The sequence below is a fragment of the Nyctibius grandis genome, chromosome 9 (genome assembly GCF_013368605.1).
Source record: "Nyctibius grandis isolate bNycGra1 chromosome 9, bNycGra1.pri, whole genome shotgun sequence".
Classification (NCBI taxonomy): Eukaryota; Metazoa; Chordata; class Aves; order Nyctibiiformes; family Nyctibiidae; genus Nyctibius; species Nyctibius grandis.
This window is the reverse complement of record NC_090666.1, coordinates 39,798,870-39,821,369: the sequence shown is the minus strand read 5'-3', so window position 1 is coordinate 39,821,369 and position 22,500 is coordinate 39,798,870. Positions and strand designations below refer to the sequence as shown.

Here is a 22,500-nt window from a genome sequence, read left to right as displayed (position 1 = left end):
CAAACAAACTGTACGGGCAGAGAGGAACTGCCCACAGTTGAAAATTTGTCACATTTCTGCACCACTTGATATTAATACATGCTGTGCTTCAAATGAGGTTAAAATGATGATGACAGCTCAGAAGATCTGAGTGATGATAGATAGAAATAGAGATATAAGAACTTCTTATATCTTCCTTTTGTATTTGCAGTTTCTTCCAGGTATAGAGCTCACAGTGTCTGTTAACTGATTATTTCTTTTAAATACGGAAAAAAAAAAAAAAAAAAGAAAAAAATCACTTTTAATCACCCGACTGCTTGTTAGATTTGATATTGGGAAAAGCCCTTCATTTGCTCTGAACAAATAGTTCTGTTTTCCACCACTCGCTGTCATGTTTAAAGTAAATAAGTTCTCGTCCATCCAGCACCGCTGAACTCATTCAGTTGCCAGAACAAAGCCATTGTACAGAGGTCCACAACAGCCCTTTTCTCTCCTTCCCTTAGCAGGATCTTCCCTGTTACTGCAGTGTGCTCCTTAGCTTTGTAAGCCCTTCAGTAACGTGCAAATGCTAAAAGTGTGCATGCTTGTTTCACAGAAGAAATGAAGGAAGATTATGACACTATGGGGCCTGAAGCCACAATTCAGACCACTGGAAACAATGGTACAGGTAAGGTATTGCGTGATACGAGCATCGCTTTTCTTCTGTGCCATGTAGAATTAGCTGTGCATGAAGTGACAAAACAATTGATTTCTTGTTTTCAGTTTAACAATTGGGAAATATTTACATAATTCTCCTGTTTTTATTTTTTTTCCCCAATTTGATCACAGCGGTGCAGTGAAAAACTCATTCAGTGAGAGCCCTTGTTACCCTTCCCGTGCCCAGCAACATTTCAGCCCCTACCTCCTTTTAACTGCATCCTTGTGAGCTAATAGTTTTCAGCAGTGTGAGGAGATGTTTCCCCAGCGAGGGCGAATCTCGTGTATTTTAAAGTAGCTGGACCAAGATACAGTGGTCTTTTAATGAGAGAAACTGTACAAAGAAATTGATAATGAGGATGGGGTGCACCCTTCTTGGCAACCCCAGATTCGCATGGTGCACAGAGTAAGCTACTTCAGAGACTGAAAACATCTTTTCAGCAAGACATAAACCCCTTACACAGATACAAGACACACACACTTTAAATGCATATTTATGAGATTATTATGTCTCTGGCTAATCTTCCCCCCCTATCTCTTTCTTTCCCCTCTTCTTAGAAATCAATACATTTTGTGGAACAAGAAAGGGGACAGAGATATTTAGCAGGCATCATCTCTGAGCCATCTCTTTTTTTCCTGTACCAGAGCAAAACAGCAAAAGGTTTCTGTTGCTATTTTCTAATCCAAATGAATTCAGGGGTTTACCACGTTCTTTCCAAAGACCACAAGGTCCCTACTCTGCCCTCAGCACAGCTGAACGCCATACATCACCCAGTGTTTCTTTTGCATTTTGTCACAATTCGAGATGCTGCAGATAGCCCTGATTTACACGGTTAAAAGTAAGAGTTTTCTAGTATAAGTATGCATTCCATTATGAGATTTAGTTCATAGGTAATGCCCTCTACAAATATTACTGTAAAAAGTGGTACCCAAGTCTCGCAAGGATTTTATTACTCACACTTTCCTAATGTTGGAAACACCCACAGAAAACCCCAATGCTCTTATTAAGTTACACAAGAAATTTACTTTATAATTCTTGAGGGGCGAAAATAATAGGAAAATAAAACCATGTCTCTGCTTTTTTCATCCATGAGATTTATTATGCATGGAAGGAGGGTGGCACCGAGGTATAGTTTATCATTACATATATATACTTAACGATGTTGCCATACAGAACTGGATACATATGTATTTTAAAAGCTTTTTTATTTCCAAGGGACCTTAATAAAGTGAAAAATTGTGCTTAGCACTTGGAGAAACAGGACATTAAAAGATGTCTGATTCAGAAATAAGACTTGATGGTTATCTGAATTACCATTACCAGAGCCTCTGAGGTCCCCTATCAGTCCATGTGACTTCCTTTGCACATATTTTCCTTACCATAACAGGCCTTGACTCTTTCATACTTGCAATGTGGTCTGCTCGAGGGGGAAGACTTCATGTTCTCTTAGCCCCTTCCCTTCCAGTATCTGATGGGCTCTTCTGCCTTGCTCGACTTTGGCCTCACGGCATCTCTCTGGGGGCAGGGTGCCGTCAAACCCCTGCACAGCCCTGCGTGGGGTCCATGGGGTGTCCTGCCTCTTCTGAAACCAGTTTCCTGGGGGAAAAGATAAGGGTTGCCCCTACCCGGCTTGATGCACTGCAAAAGTGGTTCAAAGAGTGCTGTGCATTTAGGTGGTCTGCATTTAACATGCAAAAGCTGCTCTGGATGTTGCACCTGGTAATTCCTTCCCCAAAAGTCCTGTGCAAAAGTCCCAGCCTCCTCTTTACTCCAGCTGCTATTTGCTGCAATGGGTGACTTGTTCAAACAACCATTACGAGTTGTCTAATGTTCTGCTAGTGTTTAATTCAAATCTTTTGTCACTGAGGCGTTCAGAGCCACCTCCTTCAGTGGAGGCTGGTGCCTGGGTAGGTTGGGTAGAACATGTTTCTGTAATGGCTGCAGTCTCTGTAGTCTCTCAAGAGCAATGTCAGATTATTTAGTCATATTAAATCATCTGATAATCTAAATGCCTTTTCCAGTCTTTTCACCTTGAGTGGAAGACATCAGGTGACAGTTAGGAGCTGCAGCATCCTTTATGCAGAGTGAACACTCCCCTGTCTTGCCTGTTGAGGTGCCCCAACCATTATTTGATGAGGAAAGGGAAGAGGTCAGTCCCTGAGCCACTGGAGATCCTTCCTACCTATTCTGGGAAATGTTCAAAGGTTTCTTCTTCAGTCTCACTACAGGCTTTGGGTCTGTCTTGAGTGCCTGGCCTCAGTTTTTCCCTGCAGGTAGTAGTGGGGTTTAATACTGATGTTTAACAAAATAGGTGAGGTGAGGCTGAGACTCGACCCAATGAAAGAAGCTGGATCAGTGACTCCATCTTCAGCAAAAGCCATACGGCAGTGACCTTCTGGTGTCCAAGAAAGCCATTTGGGTCTTCCTACAGATTAACACGGGCTCTTCCAGATGGGCCAAGAGGGTTTCTCTCATTTAACACAATGTGCCTCTCCCTCTTGACACCAGATCTTGTAGTGCTGCATCACCTGGGCTGAGCACAGAGACAGGAGATAGAGCTTCAGACTCATTCACATCCATCCAACCAGCAAAGTTGCTGTAGGAGCGTGCAACAACTGTGGTGTATTTTTAGCATCAAATTCATCGCAGAACGTCATTAGTAGAGAAAGAAAACTAAAAGAAAAAGTCTCCCTTATTAAATTATTCTGCTATTGTCAGAATGGCCACTTCCTAGTGGTACTTAAAAAAGAAATCTTGTTATCCATACATTAATTAGCTGCATTTTTATAATGAGCCTTGGAGGCTTTATAAAAGCAAAAGTGACCATTAGAGTGAAAATTTTAGTCTTTAGTCCTGCTAAATTAATTTGTAAATATTTCTAGGATTTTTGAAATGGTTACTTGAAAAATGATTTTTTTTTTTGGCAGAAGGGGTTTTTAAAATGTAAATGAATAAATCCCTATGGTTTATTTTGTTGTACCTGTTACGGTTATTACAACTAGGATGTTTTCAGAAAATAGACTAGCAAATTCCCTGTAAACAAACAGAAAAAATTTTCCTAGTTTCAATTACTAACATCTGACAAACTTCGAGTAAAGATCTCTTAATATAATTTAAAGAAGGGGAAAAAAAAACCTTTGGAGGGAGGAAAACAGAAGTAAAACTTGGCAGGTTGGAGGACAGGCCGTTTTCAGGCTGTAATCTGTGTGTACCAATGGGGGCCTCTCACTTCCTGGCTAATGAAGGCTGTGGTTTTATTAGCTTTGTTAGCGATTAAGGGCAGCTATCACCATCTTGCAGGATGAGTTCCCACACAAAATAACTGGTCTCCCAAGCTCCTTGAACCTCTGTCTCACTTTATCTTGAAAGGTCCTAAATGCCTCCAAAGATAGCTTTCCTTAATGCGTTTTATTTTTATGTGACACGGCCACATCAGCTTTTGGAGCTGAAAATATTTCTGCTCTCCAGGCTCCAATAATTAATTAAAAAAAGACTTATTTGGTGAGGTCACCCGCCGTAGATCTCGCTGAAATTCTTGCCTCGCAGGAGGGGATGTGCAATGTGTGTGCACTGTTAGCCCACGAGGAATCCGGGAACATGACTTTCTGCATGGAAAACAAATTAGGGCACGGGGGGGGCAAGTAAACCTTCCCCCCAGAAATTGAGAGAGAAACCTAATGGTTATCAGATGGGTCTTTTTAGTAACACTGGATGAGCTTCCAGCCATGTCTGAATTGTCAGTAACGTCGCTGGTGAGAAACCAGATACCCATGGTCACCTTTTGCTATTTATGTTAATCTGCAGTGTTGCAGCACTGGTTGTATTGTTTCAGTTAAGGATCTGTCAGCTTTTCCACTAAATCCCCTTGTTTTTAGGGGTTTATAATGCAGACATAAACATTTGCTTTAGCTCCCGGATTGCATGCACAGACATAGAAGCTAAATAATCCAGAGAATTAGGAAGCCAAGGCCGGTAATATTGCAGCAGCCCTCCACAGCCTGTTGGACCAGCCTCCAGATAGACTCGGGGGCCGGGAAGGAAAAACCTCATTTGGGTTTGAGTTTGCGACTGACGCTCCTAATATTAACTCAGGCCTCGCTTGGCGGGTTGAATTCCCATCCTATAAATGCAGTTGCAAGCTCCAAAACCCCCCAGCCTGCCTGGAGGAGAAGGACACCTGGAGCCATCCCTTGGAGCCACCCCACTCTTTCCCCTTCCTGCTCCCGTATGTCCTTTCTGGAGAAAAGCTCTCTTTCCCTGCTTCACAGGTAGCATTTACTGGGTCAGGGCCTGAATCCACCAAAAAATAAACTTGTTTTCCTTGGATCTATTGCTAAGCCAAGAGAAGGAGCAGAGATGGAGTAGTGTTAAGCCAGAGGGTGGATGATCTTACAACAGTTGGAAGATCTAGGCATAGCAAGGGAATGAAAAGTCATGTTTCTGGTGTAAAAAGTAATGACTCAGCTTTGTTCTTATAAAAACAAAGTAAAAACCATAGCCTGATGCTTCTGTGCATAAGGTGTACTTCAGCGACCACCATTTTGTTATATTTCTCTCACAGCAACAAAATGGAGGTAAGGTACTCGGCCTTGTTGTCCGTGTTTATGCTCCCCTTCTAAAGTTGCTTTGTTTGGGGAAAAAAAGGAGGTATTGCTTCTCATGATGCTAACAAATGATAGCAAGAGCTACAGAAGGACCAAGGGAGGAGCACTGTGCTGTTGTAGCGATTCCTTACAAAACCACTGTGATAGAAACAGAAGTTTCCTTCCAAAAACGGGGTCCCATGCCCTGTGCCATTTGGTCACTGTCACTAAAATACTGCAGAACGGTTGAGAAGCTGCTCAGCTCATATGAAAAATAGGGCATATTTGTCTCAGCCAGAGGATTTGATTTTATCGGCTAAAAGGATGAGGTTTGCATAGGCGAGTATCTACTGTTATCGATGACGGCGAGATCAGCACTTCAAATCAGGTGCTTTCAGGTTTCCAGTTGTGCCCCAGTCAGAGGCCACGTCTCGTTTCGACTGCCAGCATCACCTTGCATTTTTGTAGGAAACTGAGGCAAAGCATTTACCTGCTTCTAAACACCAAGGACCTGGTTAGTCTCTCACTTCCAGTGGTTACAAACCAGTATAACCCTGTAGAGCCATAACCCCTTTGAATTCCATGAGTTTACTCCATGTTGCTCCCTGGCGTCAGTGACAGCAGAATCCTGCCACTTAATATTTTACTTTTACGTGAACTGTAGAATAGTTTATGGCCTTGCCTCATTTTCTTATTTCACCTAAGGAGAAATACATTAAAAATGTAATCAATCATAAGCTGTTCTTTTCATTTACGGTCAGTTAAAAACAAGTATCTTTAATTCCCTGCCACCAACTGTGTCTTCCAAGACTAAAAAATAAAAATCAGAGAAAGAAAATGATCAGTTCATTTTTTTTTTTTCTGGTATAATTATATTAATATTTTCCTATAATGTCTCAGAGTTTTTAAGGTCTTTCCTGTATGCAGTGTTCATACATGGAGAAGAAAAGCATATTTTTAGTAACAGGATGTTTTGTGGTTGAGCATATATCATGTTACATGACATTGCATGGACAATAAAAAATTGGGTTTACATTTAAGGAAAAGAAGGAAAACTCTTGTACAGACTGTAAAAGTGGTTTTAGGCCTGGTATCCCTGTTACGATCTAAAACATGTGGTTCTAGATGTAGAAATATATGAAGCAATACTTTTTTTAAAACAACCTATTCTCCCATTGTAAGTTAATTTTTCAGGGAGGAAAAAAAAATAAAAGGAAGATGTTGTGAGCAATTCTCTTCTCTTGCCTGCCACAGAGGAGCAGCCCGAGGCAGGACCTGTGATGGAGGAGAAGTGGTTGTGGTCTTTACTACCTGCAACTGCCGCCTCCGATATGGGGGCTGTCTTGGGCTCTGTGGGATCTGGGGGCAGCTGAGCTCCATCCTGTAGGTCGAGCTGTGTTCATGCCAAAAGCCATGGGTCCCCCAGGAGCCCCTTGAAGGTTCAGGTTCCATAGATGAAGGATTACCTGCATTACCCAAGCCTCATAAACTTCTCCTGCTGCCCCGTAGAGCCCGTGTTCCTGTTAATTTAACAGCCCACCCTTACTTCCATCCACGCTGGTGGAAAGCTCACATTAATTTTATTATGAGCTGGAGCAAGACCGATGAGAGCAAGGATCCAGCTGCAGCCCCAGCCTTGTAGCTCCAGCGTGAACACCGGCTCAGCCTGCGATGTTAACTTGACCCGAGCTCTCGGGAAGGATGCACTCAAACCCCCTTTCTTTTCCCCTTCTCTCATTTTAGTGAAGAACGCAAATTGCACGTCGGACTTTGAGGAATATTTTGCCAAAAGGAAACTGGAGGAAGGAGAAGGGCATGCAGTCAGCATAGCAGAGTACCTGCAGCGCAGCGACACAGCCATTATTTACCCCGAAGCCCCCGAGGAACTGTCTCGCCTTGGCACTCCAGAGGCCAATGGGCAAGAAGAAAATGGTGAGGCTGTAATTCATTTTTAGCCAGTATCCTGACCTCGTGCAGCTGTTGCAATTATAAATGCACTACATGCCTGGGTGTTTACCTTAAAAATTGAAGAACAGCTGCAGCGGCATGGAATTTCATGAGCAAAGATTGGGGCTGTAATTTCAGTGTATTGTGATTTTTTAGTCAGCAAATTTGTATTATTTGGCGGGTGAGCTGAAGAGCTGAATTTAAACAGAAGAAAGGCTGCCACTCTAGTTGGGAGTTTGGGAAGTTTTAATCAAGTTTTAATGCAAAAAAATACTGGGTAGCTGACCCATCGCTCTCCGATGCCTTGATAAATAATCGGAAAAGCGTCGGTAGGAAGGATTTGGTCAATGGCAGCAGTAACGTAATGAGCTGGGGCTGGAATGCAAATCGCCAATTGATTGGGAAAAGTATTTCTTAGTTTTCCAGCCAGCGAGGTCTGCGGGAGGAGCGATGCCCGTAATTAATTTCCTAGCGGGGTCCGGCGCGGGTCCCGCGAGTCTGCCGTGGGCGTGCATGGGTGCCGGTGCCTCCCGCCGCCGGTTGGAAGCACCGTCCCTCCCTCTCGGGCAGCAGATTGCAGCGATTCCTCTCATACCATCCCGGGCAATCAGCCCATGAGCTGCCATTGATTTGCTGACCTTTTGGCCTGCCTCTTTCCCCCCTCCGTCCCGGGGCGCAGACCTGCCACCTGGAACTCCAGATGCCTTCGCCCAACTGCTGACCTGCCCCTACTGCGACCGGGGCTACAAGCGCCTGACGTCCCTCAAGGAGCACATCAAGTACCGCCACGAGAAGAACGAGGAGAACTTCTCGTGCCCTCTCTGTAACTACACGTTTGCCTACCGCACCCAGCTCGAGCGGCATATGGTGACACACAAGCCAGGGACAGATCAGGTGGGGGGCTGGTTTTAAGTGATTTCTTTCTGTAATAACCCCTTGGAGAAACGATATTGCTTTGATTGGCAATCATTATTAATTTTTCATGGCATTTTGAAGATGCAGATCTTTTAATGGTAATAGCTTTAATTGAGGTCTAAATGATTTTTTGATGGTCTCTTCTAATATGATTTAATAGTCTTATGTTCACGATCGAATGAGTGTGTTAATTTCTAATTTAGAAATTTTATTTGCACTTTAACTTGACTTTAGTTTCGTTTTTATGTTCCTCAAAAAGTGAATGAAACTGTAGCATTTTAATTATACATTATTAAACATCTCAGCAATTTTAATTCCATTTTTCACCTAGTTTTACTTTGCAGTGTTGCAAGTAGGAGCTCCAAGACACAGTAAAAGATCCGCTAATATTTTTTCATTACTTTTTGAGTAACCTTTTCAATCACGTGAAATTATGCGTATTGGGATAATCGTTTGTTAAACATAATTACACATTTTTAGAATAACTCTTCCTACAGTACACATAGGCTATCATTTGTGATTTTGCCACTAACACGTGCACGCACTAGAACTGTGACACCGCTATCGTTTCTCTAGCCCGGCAGCGTATCTGCAATAAATCAAAGCAGTTTTTTCCTCGATGTGATGCATGTAATATTATATCAGTGCTGCATTTAAGGAAATGCTGCGTATCTCAAACAGGTGACTGAGCTTCCCTTAGTGTTCCTAAACAGGCTGGCGATAGCCCTGGTGCCACAAAACTCTTTACATACCAGCAGAAAAACTACTTCTGTCCTCGCTGGAGAATTACTTCTGCAAACCCACCTTACGAAGGGCTGTAATGGAAACTCAAATGGCATGGTTAAAACTTAAATAAATCGATGTGTGCGTTGTGTCAAATTATAAAGGCTTGATGCAGTATTTATTTTTCTTAAAAACCTGAAAATCATGATTTCTATTTCTATTGGTAGGTTTTTCTCAGCGTAAGGTAAATTCAGTTAGGCAAACAGATCTCCTAATTGTGTGATTTTTGCAATTAGCATTTTTAAGAAAACCATATCTTTTGCTTGATCTTAAATCAATATAAATGATTCTAGAGCAGTTTCTCCTATTCTTTCCTTCCCATGCCTTTTCCAGCAGACAAACACATATTCACATGTGTGTTTTTCCTAACTTGATCCACCGTAAGGTTCTTTTCTTTTGCTTTGTATCATTAAAATCACCGGGGGGAAAAAAAATCCTGCCTAGATATTTATCCAACGCAACCGCCTGAAATTTCACATGCGAGAGCGCGCCGGTGCTGGCGCATTATGAATGGTAGCTTTGGTGTTGAAAAGTCCCCTCATTTGCTCATGGCATTTACAATTAGTAAATTAAAATGATTGTATCATATTAACAGTGGCACAACTAAAGTTTATAGTAGTCCTCGGAGGGCGATGGGGGGAGACAAAACAGCTGTTGCTGTTTGTTTATGCAACTCAGCAACATATGAGCGCAGGTCCCTCAATGGCGCGCGGCGGGCTGGGCTCTGCTTGATCTTTGAAGGTTGCTGCTGTTTGAACAAACCTCCCTGTGTCCCATGTAACACCATCTGTCTCGCCAGGAATGTGGGAAGAGGCAGCACACCCTCGCAGTTGTCATACCGTTTCGGCGCTGCCTTTTTTTTTTTTTTTCCTTCTTTTTTTCCCCTTCCCCCCCCTCCTGCCCCTGCTCCTGCAAGAGGCTTTTGTGTCGTGGCCGCCTGCAAAAGGCTGACCTCCTACCTTGAGCATCCACAGTGGCTGGTTGCATTTTTATTAATATTATTAATTTTTTTTTAATGATTATTTTTTTTTCTCTCCGAATTCAAAGTCACGGGGCTTTTCTTGCTTGTTGCAAAAAGGTCAGCTGCCTTTGATTATATCTTTATGCCACTTTTAACTTTCAACTTTCCCTCGCCCCTTAGAAGAGCACCGGGGGAAAACATGGCACAAAAGGTAGCTCAAGTCTTCCCTGCTGCTCTGTGATTTTAAAAAAACATTTCCAGCAGCAGCTCATGCCGAAGACGCAGTCTCTTCTGCTTGATAATGAATTAAATCTTACACGAAATGCCACTAACGACAGCGTTTCTGTCTTTCCTACACACGCAGTAAACAGAATTTTTAAACAAGCAGAGTCCCACATGTTCAGAATATGCTAGGAATATTAAGAGCCACAAATCTTCTTATAAAACAGTTTCTCTCATTGTAAGATACCTTAAAGCAACACATTTCTGATGAGAGACTCAGGAAATAATTCTAAAGCAAATATCGAATGCTCATGAAAGTACTTTCTCATTTGTTTCGGTTTACTGCCAACATTTTGATTTTTATTGCAACACTGATGAGACAAATAAATGTACACGCAGACCTTTTGGTCCGCTTGACAAATTCAGAGCCACATTAATTTTGTTTTTGTTTTTTAAGCTAGAAATTCATGGTTTCTCTTGCATAAAATTCATGTCGGTATCTTTTTTTTCCCTCCTAGCACCAAATGCTGACCCAAGGAGCAGGCAATCGCAAGTTCAAATGCACTGAGTGTGGCAAGGCCTTCAAATATAAACACCATCTGAAGGAACACCTGCGAATTCACAGTGGTGAGTAGCGGAGGTGCTGGTGTGCTCATTTGCATTTTGTTTAATTAGCTGAGTTTTAAAGACTGCTTAAAATTTACACAGTTCTGCTTCTGGCTTCTTGGAGCTACTAAGGTATTTCAGAAGTGATATCTGAGTCATCCTCATTTATCATGCTGTTAATACCACGGTCTCGCTGAAAGATTTGGAAATAGTAAAGCTTCCTGCAAATAATATAGTTTGTTTGTTCGGCAGTTAGAGCTCAGAAGCGTTCACTCATTTCTGTGCAGTTGGACCCTGAAGAGTCCATTATATTTTCCATGACAAAAAGTCCCCCCAAGTGAAATACAGTTCATATTCTCAGATAACGAGTAAGCACAAAGCATCTCCTGTTGCATGACTTGTGCATTTTGGCTCTCCTGCTCGATGCAGCATTCAGCACATGAAATGCCACAGGGCTCTGTCCGGGCACAAACCTCCACCTGTGAAGATGTGGAGGTCCTAACAGCAGGACTCAGTTTCTCATAACTGTGCTAATTTCCAGTGAAAATTCCTTTTTTTTTGGGAAATAAAAAAAAGAAGAAACAAATCAAATTTGAACAGTCTGGATTTGATTTGGCTCCCTTTGCCACAGGGTACTTACCTGTGACTCACAATGGTCAGTCTGGAGCCAATCTTGCACCTTGGTGGCTGTTGTCAGCTGGAGACAGTGGGTCCAAACTGACCTCAAGACCTGTAGAAAGAGGAGGGTAAAGCAGTGGTGGTGTGTGGCCATATTCATAGAATTGATATTTTCTTCACTATTAATCAGTGGATACACAGACGATGAGTTGGATATCAAATGTGATCACTTGCAATTATAGCAGCAACAATGATAATTAACATTTGGTTTTAATTATCATTTTAGGTGAAAAACCATATGAGTGTCCAAACTGCAAGAAACGTTTCTCCCATTCTGGCTCCTACAGTTCGCACATCAGCAGCAAGAAGTGTATTGGTTTAATCTCTGTAAATGGCAGAATGAGAAACAATATCAAGACGGGTTCTTCTCCTAATTCTGTATCTTCCTCTCCTACTAATTCAGCCATTACACAGCTGAGAAACAAGCTGGAGAATGGCAAACCACTTAGTATGTCTGAACAAACAGGCCTACTGAAAATTAAAACAGAACCACTAGATTTCAATGAATATAAGGTTCTTATGGCCTCACATGGGTTTAGTGCAACTAGTCCTTTTATGAATGGTGGACTTGGAGCAACCAGCCCCTTAGGAGTTCATGCTTCTGCTCAAAGTCCAATGCAGCACTTAGGTGTAGGGATGGAAGCACCGTTGCTTGGGTTTCCTGCGGTAGGCAGTAATTTAAGTGAGGTGCAGAAGGTCCTACAGATTGTGGACAACACGGTTTCCAGGCAGAAAATGGACTGCAAGGCTGAAGAGATCTCCAAGTTGAAGGTTTACCATATGAAGGATTCATGCTCTCAAGCCGAGGAACAAGGAGTTACCTCCCCCAGTATTCCCCCCGTGGGTCTTCCAGTAGTAAGTCATAATGGTGCCACTAAAAGTATTATTGACTATACATTAGAGAAAGTCAATGAAGCCAAAGCTTGCCTCCAGAGCTTAACCACAGACTCAAGGAGGCAGCTCAATAACATTAAAAAAGAGAAGCTGCGAACCCTAATAGACCTGGTAACTGAAGATAAGATGATAGAGAACCATAACGTATCCACTCCATTTTCATGCCAGTTCTGTAAAGAAAGCTTTCCTGGTCCCATTCCGTTGCATCAGCATGAGCGTTACCTGTGTAAAATGAACGAAGAAATCAAGGCAGTCCTTCAGCCTCACGAGAACATGGTTCCCAACAAACCTGGAGTGTTTGATAAACAAACCCTCTTGCTGTCATCAGTACTTTCTGAGAAAGGAATGACTAGCCCCATCAACCCATACAAGGACCACATGTCTGTACTTAAAGCATATTATGCTATGAATATGGAACCCAACTCTGATGAACTACTGAAAATTTCCATTGCTGTTGGCCTTCCTCAGGAATTTGTGAAGGAATGGTTTGAACAAAGAAAAGTCTACCAGTATTCAAGTTCCAGGTCACCATCACTGGAAAGGGCCAGTGCCAAGGTGGCGCTGGCTGCCACCAACAACACTCCCACTAAAGACTCTTTGTCAGCCAGATCTCCAATAAAGCCTGTGGACTCTATAACTTCACCATCTATAGCTGAACTCCATAACAGTGTTACTAATTGTGATACTCCTCTCAGGCTAACAAAACCTTCTCATTTTACCAATATTAAACCAGTTGATAAATTGGACCACTCTAGGAGCAATACTCCTTCTCCTTTAAATCTTTCTTCCACATCTTCTAAAAACTCCCACAGTAGTTCTTACACTCCAAACAGTTTCTCTTCTGAGGAGCTTCAGGCTGAGCCTTTGGACTTGTCTTTACCAAAACAAATGAAGGAACCCAAAAGTATTATAGCCACAAAGAACAAAACAAAATCTAATAGTGTAAATTTAGAACACAACAGTGTTTCTTCATCATCTGAAAACTCAGATGAGCCACTGAACTTGACTTTCATCAAGAAAGAGTTTTCTAATTCAAATAATCTGGATAAAAGCACTAACCCAGTATTTGGTATGAACCCATTTAGTGCCAAACCTTTATACACAACACTTCCACCACAGAGCGCGTTTCCCCCAGCCACTTTTATGCCACCAGTCCAGACCAGTATTCCTGGGCTGCGACCATACCCAGGACTAGATCAGATGAGCTTCCTACCACATATGGCCTATACTTACCCAGCTGGAGCAGCTACTTTTGCTGATATGCAGCAAAGGAGGAAGTACCAGCGGAAACAAGGATTTCAGGTAAATTGTTGCAACTGTTTTCTTTTGAAAGTCTAAAATTTACTATTTTGTGATATGTCCTCTTACAGGAGAAAAAAATACTGTTATATTCAGCATTTCCAACAAAATTAGCAGGGTGGATTGTAGTCCGAACTTGCAAAAATGCAGTGGGGTAGGAAAACAAATTGCAATTACCTTAGGAGCACCTCTACTTGGATTTAGAAGCAGTATCGATACCTTTGAATAGGCACAATGCTTGTGTTTTTATTCTGTTAAGAGCTCAGTCATTCCTTATGAGAATTATATCTAAATAATAATCATGGAATCATACAATTGTTTTGGTTGGAAAGGACCTTTAAGATCACCAAGTCCAACCATTAATAACATTCATGAAAAATCCCACCCTGCAATAAAGTAAGAAAAAAAGGAAACTTTGTAGGGAAACTGATCTCTGCAGGGCTCCCCTCACAGTGAGTGTAACTACATTTCACGATGGGGAAAAGGAGCAGTGAGAGACCTCTTGGGAATCACCCCCACATTTGGACACAGAGCCATAGCCCTCTAAGCAGAGGTCCATACGGCCTCGTAGCAGCTCTACCCTTTGAAAGTCCTCAAAGCTTCCTTCTCCATGTTTTCCATGCACCATGCATGGAAAAGGCGTCTTCTCTTCTCATGAATGTCTGGGTGATGAGAAACGTTGACGTGTTGCTTCACCGTAGCCCCTTCCTTCAGCCCACCTACTGCCCTTCCCAGACTACCAGTCCTCTAATCCCCATCAGTCATCTGGAACAGCTTCGAAAAAACCCGGAGATTAAATGAAATTATTTGGAGAGGTAGCAGCTAGGGCCCTTAATCGCAGACAAAGTCTTTCCATGGACACGTAATCTGGGTCAGCACTTCTTTGTGCCTGGGTGCCACCAGCAAAGGATTTCACCCCTTGCATGTCTATAGCAAAGAGCTGCTCTACAGAAGTCATGTACTTTTATAGCTTTTTGCTGGGTGTATTCAGATCTAATGTACAGAGTTTAGTTAAATGAGATTAACTGATTATAGATTAATAATTTTTTTTTACTTTGTACATGTTCCCCTATGTCCTATCACAGTCTATTAGTAATTTTACTGACTAGTAAATGTTTTATAGTTTCGAATGTGAAAATCAGGTATGGTTTTACATTACAGGCTGTAATCCCTCTTTGCACAATAGGAGCATAAATAGCACTGCACCTCCATAACAGCTGTTCCACTATTCCAATTTACAGTACATCTGCCCTCTTTGTAAATGTATTTAAGCCTATTTAATCTTCTCTAATATTAATTAGTGCAAACCTAGTCTAAGAAAACTGAACTGTGTGATAGCAAATGGAAATGTATGTTATCATGCAAGTTTGCACTCTCTTTGGATCAAGACAAAATAAATATCAAGAAATTTAATAATTTACTGATCCACATTCATTATTGCTTAATGCTGAAGGCTGTTTTAACATAGATAGAACATTGATAAAAAGTGTTATTAATATTCCCTATTTCAAATTACAAAATTAAATATAAAAATATAGCTTGAGGCCTTTAGTCGGGAGACATACATTTAAATGGATTGCATAATAATAACATTTGTACCTAAATATAAAATTCAATTAAAACCTTTCTACAGATACAGAATATATCCAAGTTTCAGTGTTTTGAGAGGAATGATCTCTCAGCTGTTGCTTACCCCCGTAAAATATTACAATACCTTTTGCCGTCCATGAAGAACGTTTTTCCACTCCTTGGAAATATTTAGTACTGATACGACAAACACCATCCGCTTGTGTAATCATATTATTGCAACGGAAAGCTGATTGAAGGCAGAGAAGTAGGAGGCTCCTCATTATTTCCACAGTCCTCATCAGCTGTAGTTTCATTACCAACAGGTTCCTAAGCTAAGAGGGAACACCATCCTAAGCAGACATGATATTAACTTTTCTGGGGTGGTTGGTTCCTCCACGGGAAGGAGCGGTGGTGGAAGCGGGTGTCGCTGACAGGTGGTTCCCTCGCAGGGAGAATTGCTTGATGGAACCCCAGACTACATGTCCGGCCTCGACGACATGACGGACTCCGACTCCTGTCTGTCCCGAAAGAAGATCAAGAAGACAGAAAGTGGCATGTACGCCTGTGACTTATGTGACAAGACATTCCAGAAGAGCAGTTCCCTGCTGCGACACAAATATGAGCACACAGGTACAGCGGCTGCACGCGCTGAGGGGAGGGTTTGAGGTCCATGCTACGCTCTTCACCGTTTTTCATGAGAACACTTGTGCAATGAATGGTTCGGCAGGTGCTGAGGCTTTCAACAGGGAAGAAATAATATCTTTGGCTCAGTTTAATGTGTTTTTAAATTTGTTTTTAATGGTTATTGCTTGGGAAAGAACTGCTGGATGTGATGGGGTGAATCTCGGCAGGTGCTAGGCGAGATGTCACGCTGAGCGCAGCGGCAGTCGTGGTGCTCAGCATCTCACAAGACGAGCCCTTGAGCTAGCGCTCTTCAAATGAGGCAGGCCCCAGCGCTCAGAAAGGAGTGCAGCTTGGTCAACACAAAGTCTGGCAGGGGAAGGAAGAGTGACAGTGTATTGCTCGTTTCTTAGACACTATCTGACCCCACACCATTTAATCCAAGAGGAAAACTTCCACTGACGTTAGCAGAGCGAGAGCTGGCTCTGGCCGAGTTATCTCAAAGTAAACAGCTCAGGGGGTTGCTCTCGCCGTGATTGTGCACGCCAGCAGCGCAGGCAGGTTGCAATTCACTTTTTCACTTCTCAGTTAATGCCTGGGGAAAGTTTCCTTCTTTCCTGAGTAGGAACTGATTTTTGTCTAGTTCAAGGAAGCTTGCCAAAGCTCAGCACGGATTGTCAGCTTAAAAACCATTTTGGTTTGAGAAAGACCATCCGTCACACCTATGCTGCCCGTGGTTCCCCTTGCAGGCAGCGCTCCCTTCCCTGCTCTCAGCCAGGACAGGCACGAGCACGGAGGCGGAGAGCTCTCCGAGGGGCACGCAGCAGCTCAGTGTGTTTCAGTTAGGGGAAAATGGGACCGGAGCTCCCCAAATAATAGAGATATCAAGTTATGTTAGACAAAGGGAATATGAATTATCGTGTGAATTATTGTGCAGCAGGACATAAACCAAACTCCTACTTCCTAGAGTTAGGAAAAGCTTACTCAGGAGGAAACTTTCCTTAACTTTGAAAGCTGAGGTGCACTTCAGGAAATGAAGCAAGTCACATCATCCTTCAATCTCACCATGTGACGGTAAAAAACTTATACCTTTCTATTAATACATCTTCCAGGCCGCACATAACCATTTGGCATTTCACATAAGAAAAAATTTACAATTCAGAAGTGGACTGTGCCTTTAAAAAATTTTTTTTACTTTTGTTATTTTTCCTTCTTATACTTTTCTTTCAAATTTTAAGCTAATCCCACACAGGAAAATAAAAAAGTTAAAATATATGCGGGATTAGGAAAGAAAATTAAAAGCAACATTTTTGGACTAGATCAGCTGGTTCATTGGTGGAATGTGCTTCCCACGACGTTATTCAGATCAAATTGTTTATTCAGTTGAAGAAGCTTTGAAGGCTTTACGTCCCTGCACCTTTCCTCTCCTGAATGATTTTATTACAGCCATCTGCAAACATTATGGTTTACTACACTACTGCCGTAAAGCTCTTATGTTAGAACTGGCCTTCACATATATCGGGATCTGGACATATGGTTGAATCCCATAAAGTTGGTAGTCCATAAGATCGACAGACATATGGTTGAAAGGCTGAAAATTTGACAAGCTGAAATGTGTGCAATCACCTTGATTTGCAAAATAAACTGCATTTGTAAAAGCAAAAATATGTTCTGGTCCTTAAGTAGCACGGGAACCTACTGCCTCCAACAATGCCACGCGGCTGCAGCGTAGGGACTTTTCTCCTCTTTGTTCTGTCCCTTTCGGCTTCTCAACTCTACGTCTGGTCAATTTTATGGGCCTCAGCCTTATGATCCAGCACATGTATAGGGTGTCATACTTAATACGCTAGAACAGCGTATTTCAGCCAATTGCTTCGTCTTTCTCTCAACTCTGCCCACCTCTGAAACAGAGGGAAACGATCCCAGCCCGCCTCTTTGGGGTGTTGTAAATTTTAATTCGTGCAGGCTGAAATCCTGTGATGGAACTCGCTGTATAAAGTGTGAAGTATTATTAAAGATGTGTTCGCTTTTACGGAGCCTCTGCGCACCGCGCTAATGTTAGATAGAGGTGGTTGGGAGCTCTGAAGACCTTGGCTGGGCTAGCCTCCATAACTCATTCACAGCCTTCATGAGGCACACTGCACTGGGACTTTGGCTAATGGCTTATCATGCGTCTCAAGTGAATTCCAAATTAATTTGATAGTTTTGGAAAAAGCTCGTAATTGCATTAATAACATAGGTGCGAAACTGCAGCCTGTGTTCAGTGGAAGGAATCAAATTGAAAGTAGCATTTGGGGTCGTCGTAAGAGTAGGCCCAGATTTTTCAATCAACTTTTTGAAACCTAAAAAAGAGAAAAAGCTTCTTTTCCAAGTCTGTTGCTGTTTTCTGACCAGCTGATCACAATCCATCATTACTTCATAAAAAAAATATTTTAGGAGAAATTGGAACGCTTCCTGCCTTTCCTGGAGAAGCACAAATCATGGATGTTGTTTATAATGATGTCCTTTTTCCTATGTAAAAAAAACTATGTGCTTTTTTAGGTCTTTTTTTCTGATATTTGAACAATCAGATTTTTATTTGTCACCACTTCTCATGGTCCACATACTTATTGCAACTAATGCTAGAACCCTGAGGGTTAGAAAAGTCAGACAGAGGCCATGTTCCTGCTTTGCAGCCCCTAAGGATTTACCCCAGAGAAATTATTTGGAGCAAAAAATAACACTGACAGGTAAAATTACACGAGCTGCCTTAATCATGTGCTACACCAACTGTTGTAAAGGAGAAAACAGGAATGTCGTAGGTATTGCAGTGGAGCTGAGGTTGCCTGCCAGGGCAAGACGAAGAATGGGATTTGGCTGGTTCTTTGTGTCAACTCAAGAACTTTTGGTAGGACCATGCGGCCGCAGATCAAGGAGCTCTGTGATTAACTCTGTACGTCATGTCTGCCACAGCTTGAGTACAGCAGAAAAAGGGGCCCAAATTTCACAATCCATAATTTTTAATTTATGTAGTATTAGCAGTATTCTGCAATAGCTTCTAGCTTCACGTGGAGAAGGAAAATTTATTGCATCACTGCAATGAGTGAATTGCATTGGTTCTGGCTGGTCTGAAATTTGGTCAAGAGGCCACTGCTTGTTGCAGGACCAAATTCTGCCAAGTTAATTTTGGGATGCCACTTAATTTTAAGAGAAGTTCACACAGAATCACAGAGTCAATCAGGTTGGAAGAGCCCTCTGGGATCATTGAGTCCAACCATTGCCCTGACACCACCCTGTCAACTAGACCATGGCACTAAGTGCCATGTCCAGTCTTTTCTTAAACACCTCCAGAGATGGTGACTCCACCACCTCCCTGGGCAGCCTGTTCCAAAGTTATGTGTCCCTTCTAGAGTCTGAGCTTCACAAGATCCTATTTCTTTAAAATGAGGGGAGGCAGCACTGTAATTAGGGTGCAGAGCATGACAGGCAGCACGGGAATTCAGGGCTCACACTATTTTCCTGTGAAGTCTTATGAACTCATCCTAACTTTGGTCAGGCTGAAATTGGTTGAGCAGATACTGCATGCACCTAATCTCAGATTTCTCCAAGCTGCTTAGCACAAGGTTCAAGACACTTTTCTTATTAAAGGTGAAGAAGACGGTTGCCTTCATGGCAAAGCATTGCTGCCATTTGGCGAACAAAAAAATCTTTGCGTTGCAGATAAGGAGGGAAAACAGTAGTGGGTGAGTGAGCAGGAGAGCAAACAGAATGGAGCATCTAGAAATGGAGACATATCCTGGTTTCTGGGTAGCAATCCAGCCCCCTTGGTCATCAGCATCGCATTGGGCTGATTCAGGAGGAAGGTGAAGGTTAGTGTTTGTTCTGCTGTCGTCATTGCCCGTGTCTGCTACACACCAGTTCTATCGTAGCTTCGCAAGGAAACTTGCAGCGTGCCTGCTCTGCAACAAAAGCTGGAAACAGTTTTTCAGAATCCTACCTAGAAATTTTAAATCCTTTCATTGTTGTTCTATATTACATCATATTCTATTTTATTACTTGTGTGGGCTGTCGAGGGCCTCATAGCTGTGCTAGTGCTTTCATCCTTTCCTTTTCCACTGTATATTTTATTAAGACCTCTTTTTTATTTTTGTAGCTTTCATGCTGATGCAAGCACTGGTTTTATTTCCAGATTGATTCTGTAAACTAAATATTGTTCTTGAGCCTGGTAGCGAATCAGAGTGCTCTGGCTAGTATTTTGAATTCCCAGCTCAGGAGTTTTCTTTATTTAGAGCTTGATTCATAAAAAATTTACATGCTATTTAAAGGTTATTTTTTCTTGCTTTACTCTGATACAAGTTTAGAATTCCCCATTTTACACTCAAATAAACTAAAAAAAAGAAAAAGGATATATTCTACACTTGTGAAATTTGTTCTGTAGACAAGGTCTCCTATTCAAAATGGAACAGGTGCAGCTTGGGCAATTATATATAAATTGCATTTATCTTGCACCTTTGACCGCTTCGCTGTGCTCTGGCCGCTAATCCATCTCCATTGGGACTACATCTAACATCCAAACCCCCAAGCACCTTCAAAAGAACTGCCTTTAAAAAATAAAAGCGAACTGTCACAAAAATGTTTCCTTCTTTCCTCCAAAGAGTGGGATTTCTGTTTGGCCCCCTCCTATAGAAAAAAAGACCCACTTGCCTTAGGCAAATTATGGGTGATATTTAGTCTGGGACCAGTGACAGCTCATGATCTGATGTCTTATGACTTTTATACCACTGCAAAGGGGAAATGCATAGCTTTTCAGTCAAAGATAGCCCAGGAAGATCCAGAGATACTTACTGTTGGAGTTTTTTCCTGTTGTTTTGTTTCAACAGAAATGCAATTTTAGAAACTTTGAGAACAGATTCTTCTGCAAATGTTCAGAAACTCGATACATTTAAAAACATATTTCAATTAGTGTTGTAACAGCTGCACGCTACGCACTGCTAAGGTATGTTGTGTGGTGTCTGAACAAAGAACTTTGCTCAAGCTGTCATGTTCCCTCAGATCAAAACTGAGTCCTTGATATGGATGTGGTAGACTAAATAGCTCTAGTAGAGCCTTTTTAGTAATAATATAAATTAATATGAAAATAGGAAGTATTTTAATCTTCTTGTTTCTAAATTAATTTATAAAATATGGATGATTCCTTGCCAGGCTACCTCTGTGCTGGCTGGGGGGAGGCCCCAGGCAGCACGAGCAGGTCAGCATTGAACGAACACCATGTGCAAGGGATGAGCAAAGCAGGCAAGGACTGAGGGATGAGCACATCACCCAGCCTTGGGGAAGGGCGGGTGGAGACAAGTCTGGATGAGAAGCAGTGGAGGTGGTTGACTGCTCTTTGAGGAGAGGAAAAGTGCTGGGCAACTGGATGGATCACAGCTTGAAAAGGAGCGAAATGTGGGGTGAGAAGGGTGTAGTGGGCACCAAATGTAGTGTGCATCAAAAACCCGGGAAACTGGAAGTAAAGGAGAAGGAGTGGCACTGTGGAGAAGTAGAACAAGACAAAGGCTGGGCTTGCTGATGTTAGGGGAAAGTAAGACGGAGGGAGGGACTGAGACAGCGTGGGCAGAAGTTCAGTGAGGAGAAGGACACAAAAAAAGGTGCCAAGGTAAAGCAGAAGGTCTATGAGGAACAAAAGAGGAACAAAATTAGCAACTACAGAGATACAAAGGGACGGTAGCGTGTTACTCTGAGTGGGCTCAGCAGGACAGCTGAGATGAAGCAGGGATGCAGGCAGGTATCTGGTGCATCCAGCTGGGTGGTCGCTAGTGTTGGGAAAGCTCCCACCTCACCCGTGAGGGTTTTCTTCTGGCAGCGCTGGGGTTTCAGGAGTGCTTAGGTCGAGAGTGCTTTGGGATTTTGAGCTAATTTTAGTAAGTGACTTGATCATGCTAAAATCTCCCCAGCTAAGACTGTGGGATTCCCCATGGGGCAAAACTTGTGCTCCGAAAGGCAGGTATCCGCCTCCTGGCTCTGGATTTGGTGCACACCCAGGTCAAGGCTGGAGGTTGAAAGCTCAAAGCCCAGAGTTTTCTTCAAGCTTGATTTTTAACCAACAGGTTAAATGGGCAGAAATGCATATTTAGGAAATGAATCACAAAGGCAATACTGCTATAATTCACTATCTCAAGCTTGAATTTTCAATTTTATTGTAAAGGGAAATAAAGAAAAAAAAAAGAAACCCTGTATGTGTGCAAGCTTAGGAAACTCTCATACAAAGAAAAGTAGTTTGAGTCCCAGTTTCCAGGCATCCACTAATTTCCCTGGCACTTAGGTTATTCTATCTGTGGTTTCTCCTGTATTTTCCTTCCTGCTAGATCTCCCCTTCAGTTCATAACATACAATTTTTGGCTTCCTCGAGCATGCGTTAATCACACCTTATTAAATGTGAACTTTCACAGTGGGACCTGAAGGTAGCTGTGACTAGATCGGCAAAAAAAATTAGCTTATTCCCTGGTATTCGTTCTTAGCAACTTTGCTACGAAAGTGAAATTTTTTTTTTATGCTTGACTTTCCCTGCTCTTGCGTCCTGGCAGTGACAGGTTCATAAAGGAGCAGCTTGAGTTTTCCTGGATGTTGAGATCTTTCAGTGGTCTGAAAACATTTTTTTTTCCCCTGTTGGATTTCCTTCCATGCCCGCACTGCCAGTGATGGTCCCCCATCTTCCTGGCCCTTCGCTCTCGGTTGGGGTTTTCTTGCCTACCCTCCACCATGCTCTT

The 22,500-nt window shown here is 42.3% G+C and overlaps 1 protein-coding gene across 1 annotated transcript in view; it reads left to right on the top strand.

Moving 5' to 3' along the window:
• ZEB2 (zinc finger E-box binding homeobox 2) overlaps positions 1-22,500 on the top strand; it is a 114,487-nt gene that overhangs the window by 88,375 nt on the left and 3,612 nt on the right. The window contains exons 5-10 of the mRNA XM_068407257.1: positions 575-646; positions 7,003-7,191; positions 7,886-8,100; positions 10,606-10,714; positions 11,598-13,567; positions 15,583-15,763. Of these exons, the coding sequence (XP_068263358.1) occupies positions 575-646; positions 7,003-7,191; positions 7,886-8,100; positions 10,606-10,714; positions 11,598-13,567; positions 15,583-15,763 (2,736 nt within the window). The remainder of the gene's footprint in view (positions 1-574; positions 647-7,002; positions 7,192-7,885; positions 8,101-10,605; positions 10,715-11,597; positions 13,568-15,582; positions 15,764-22,500) is intronic.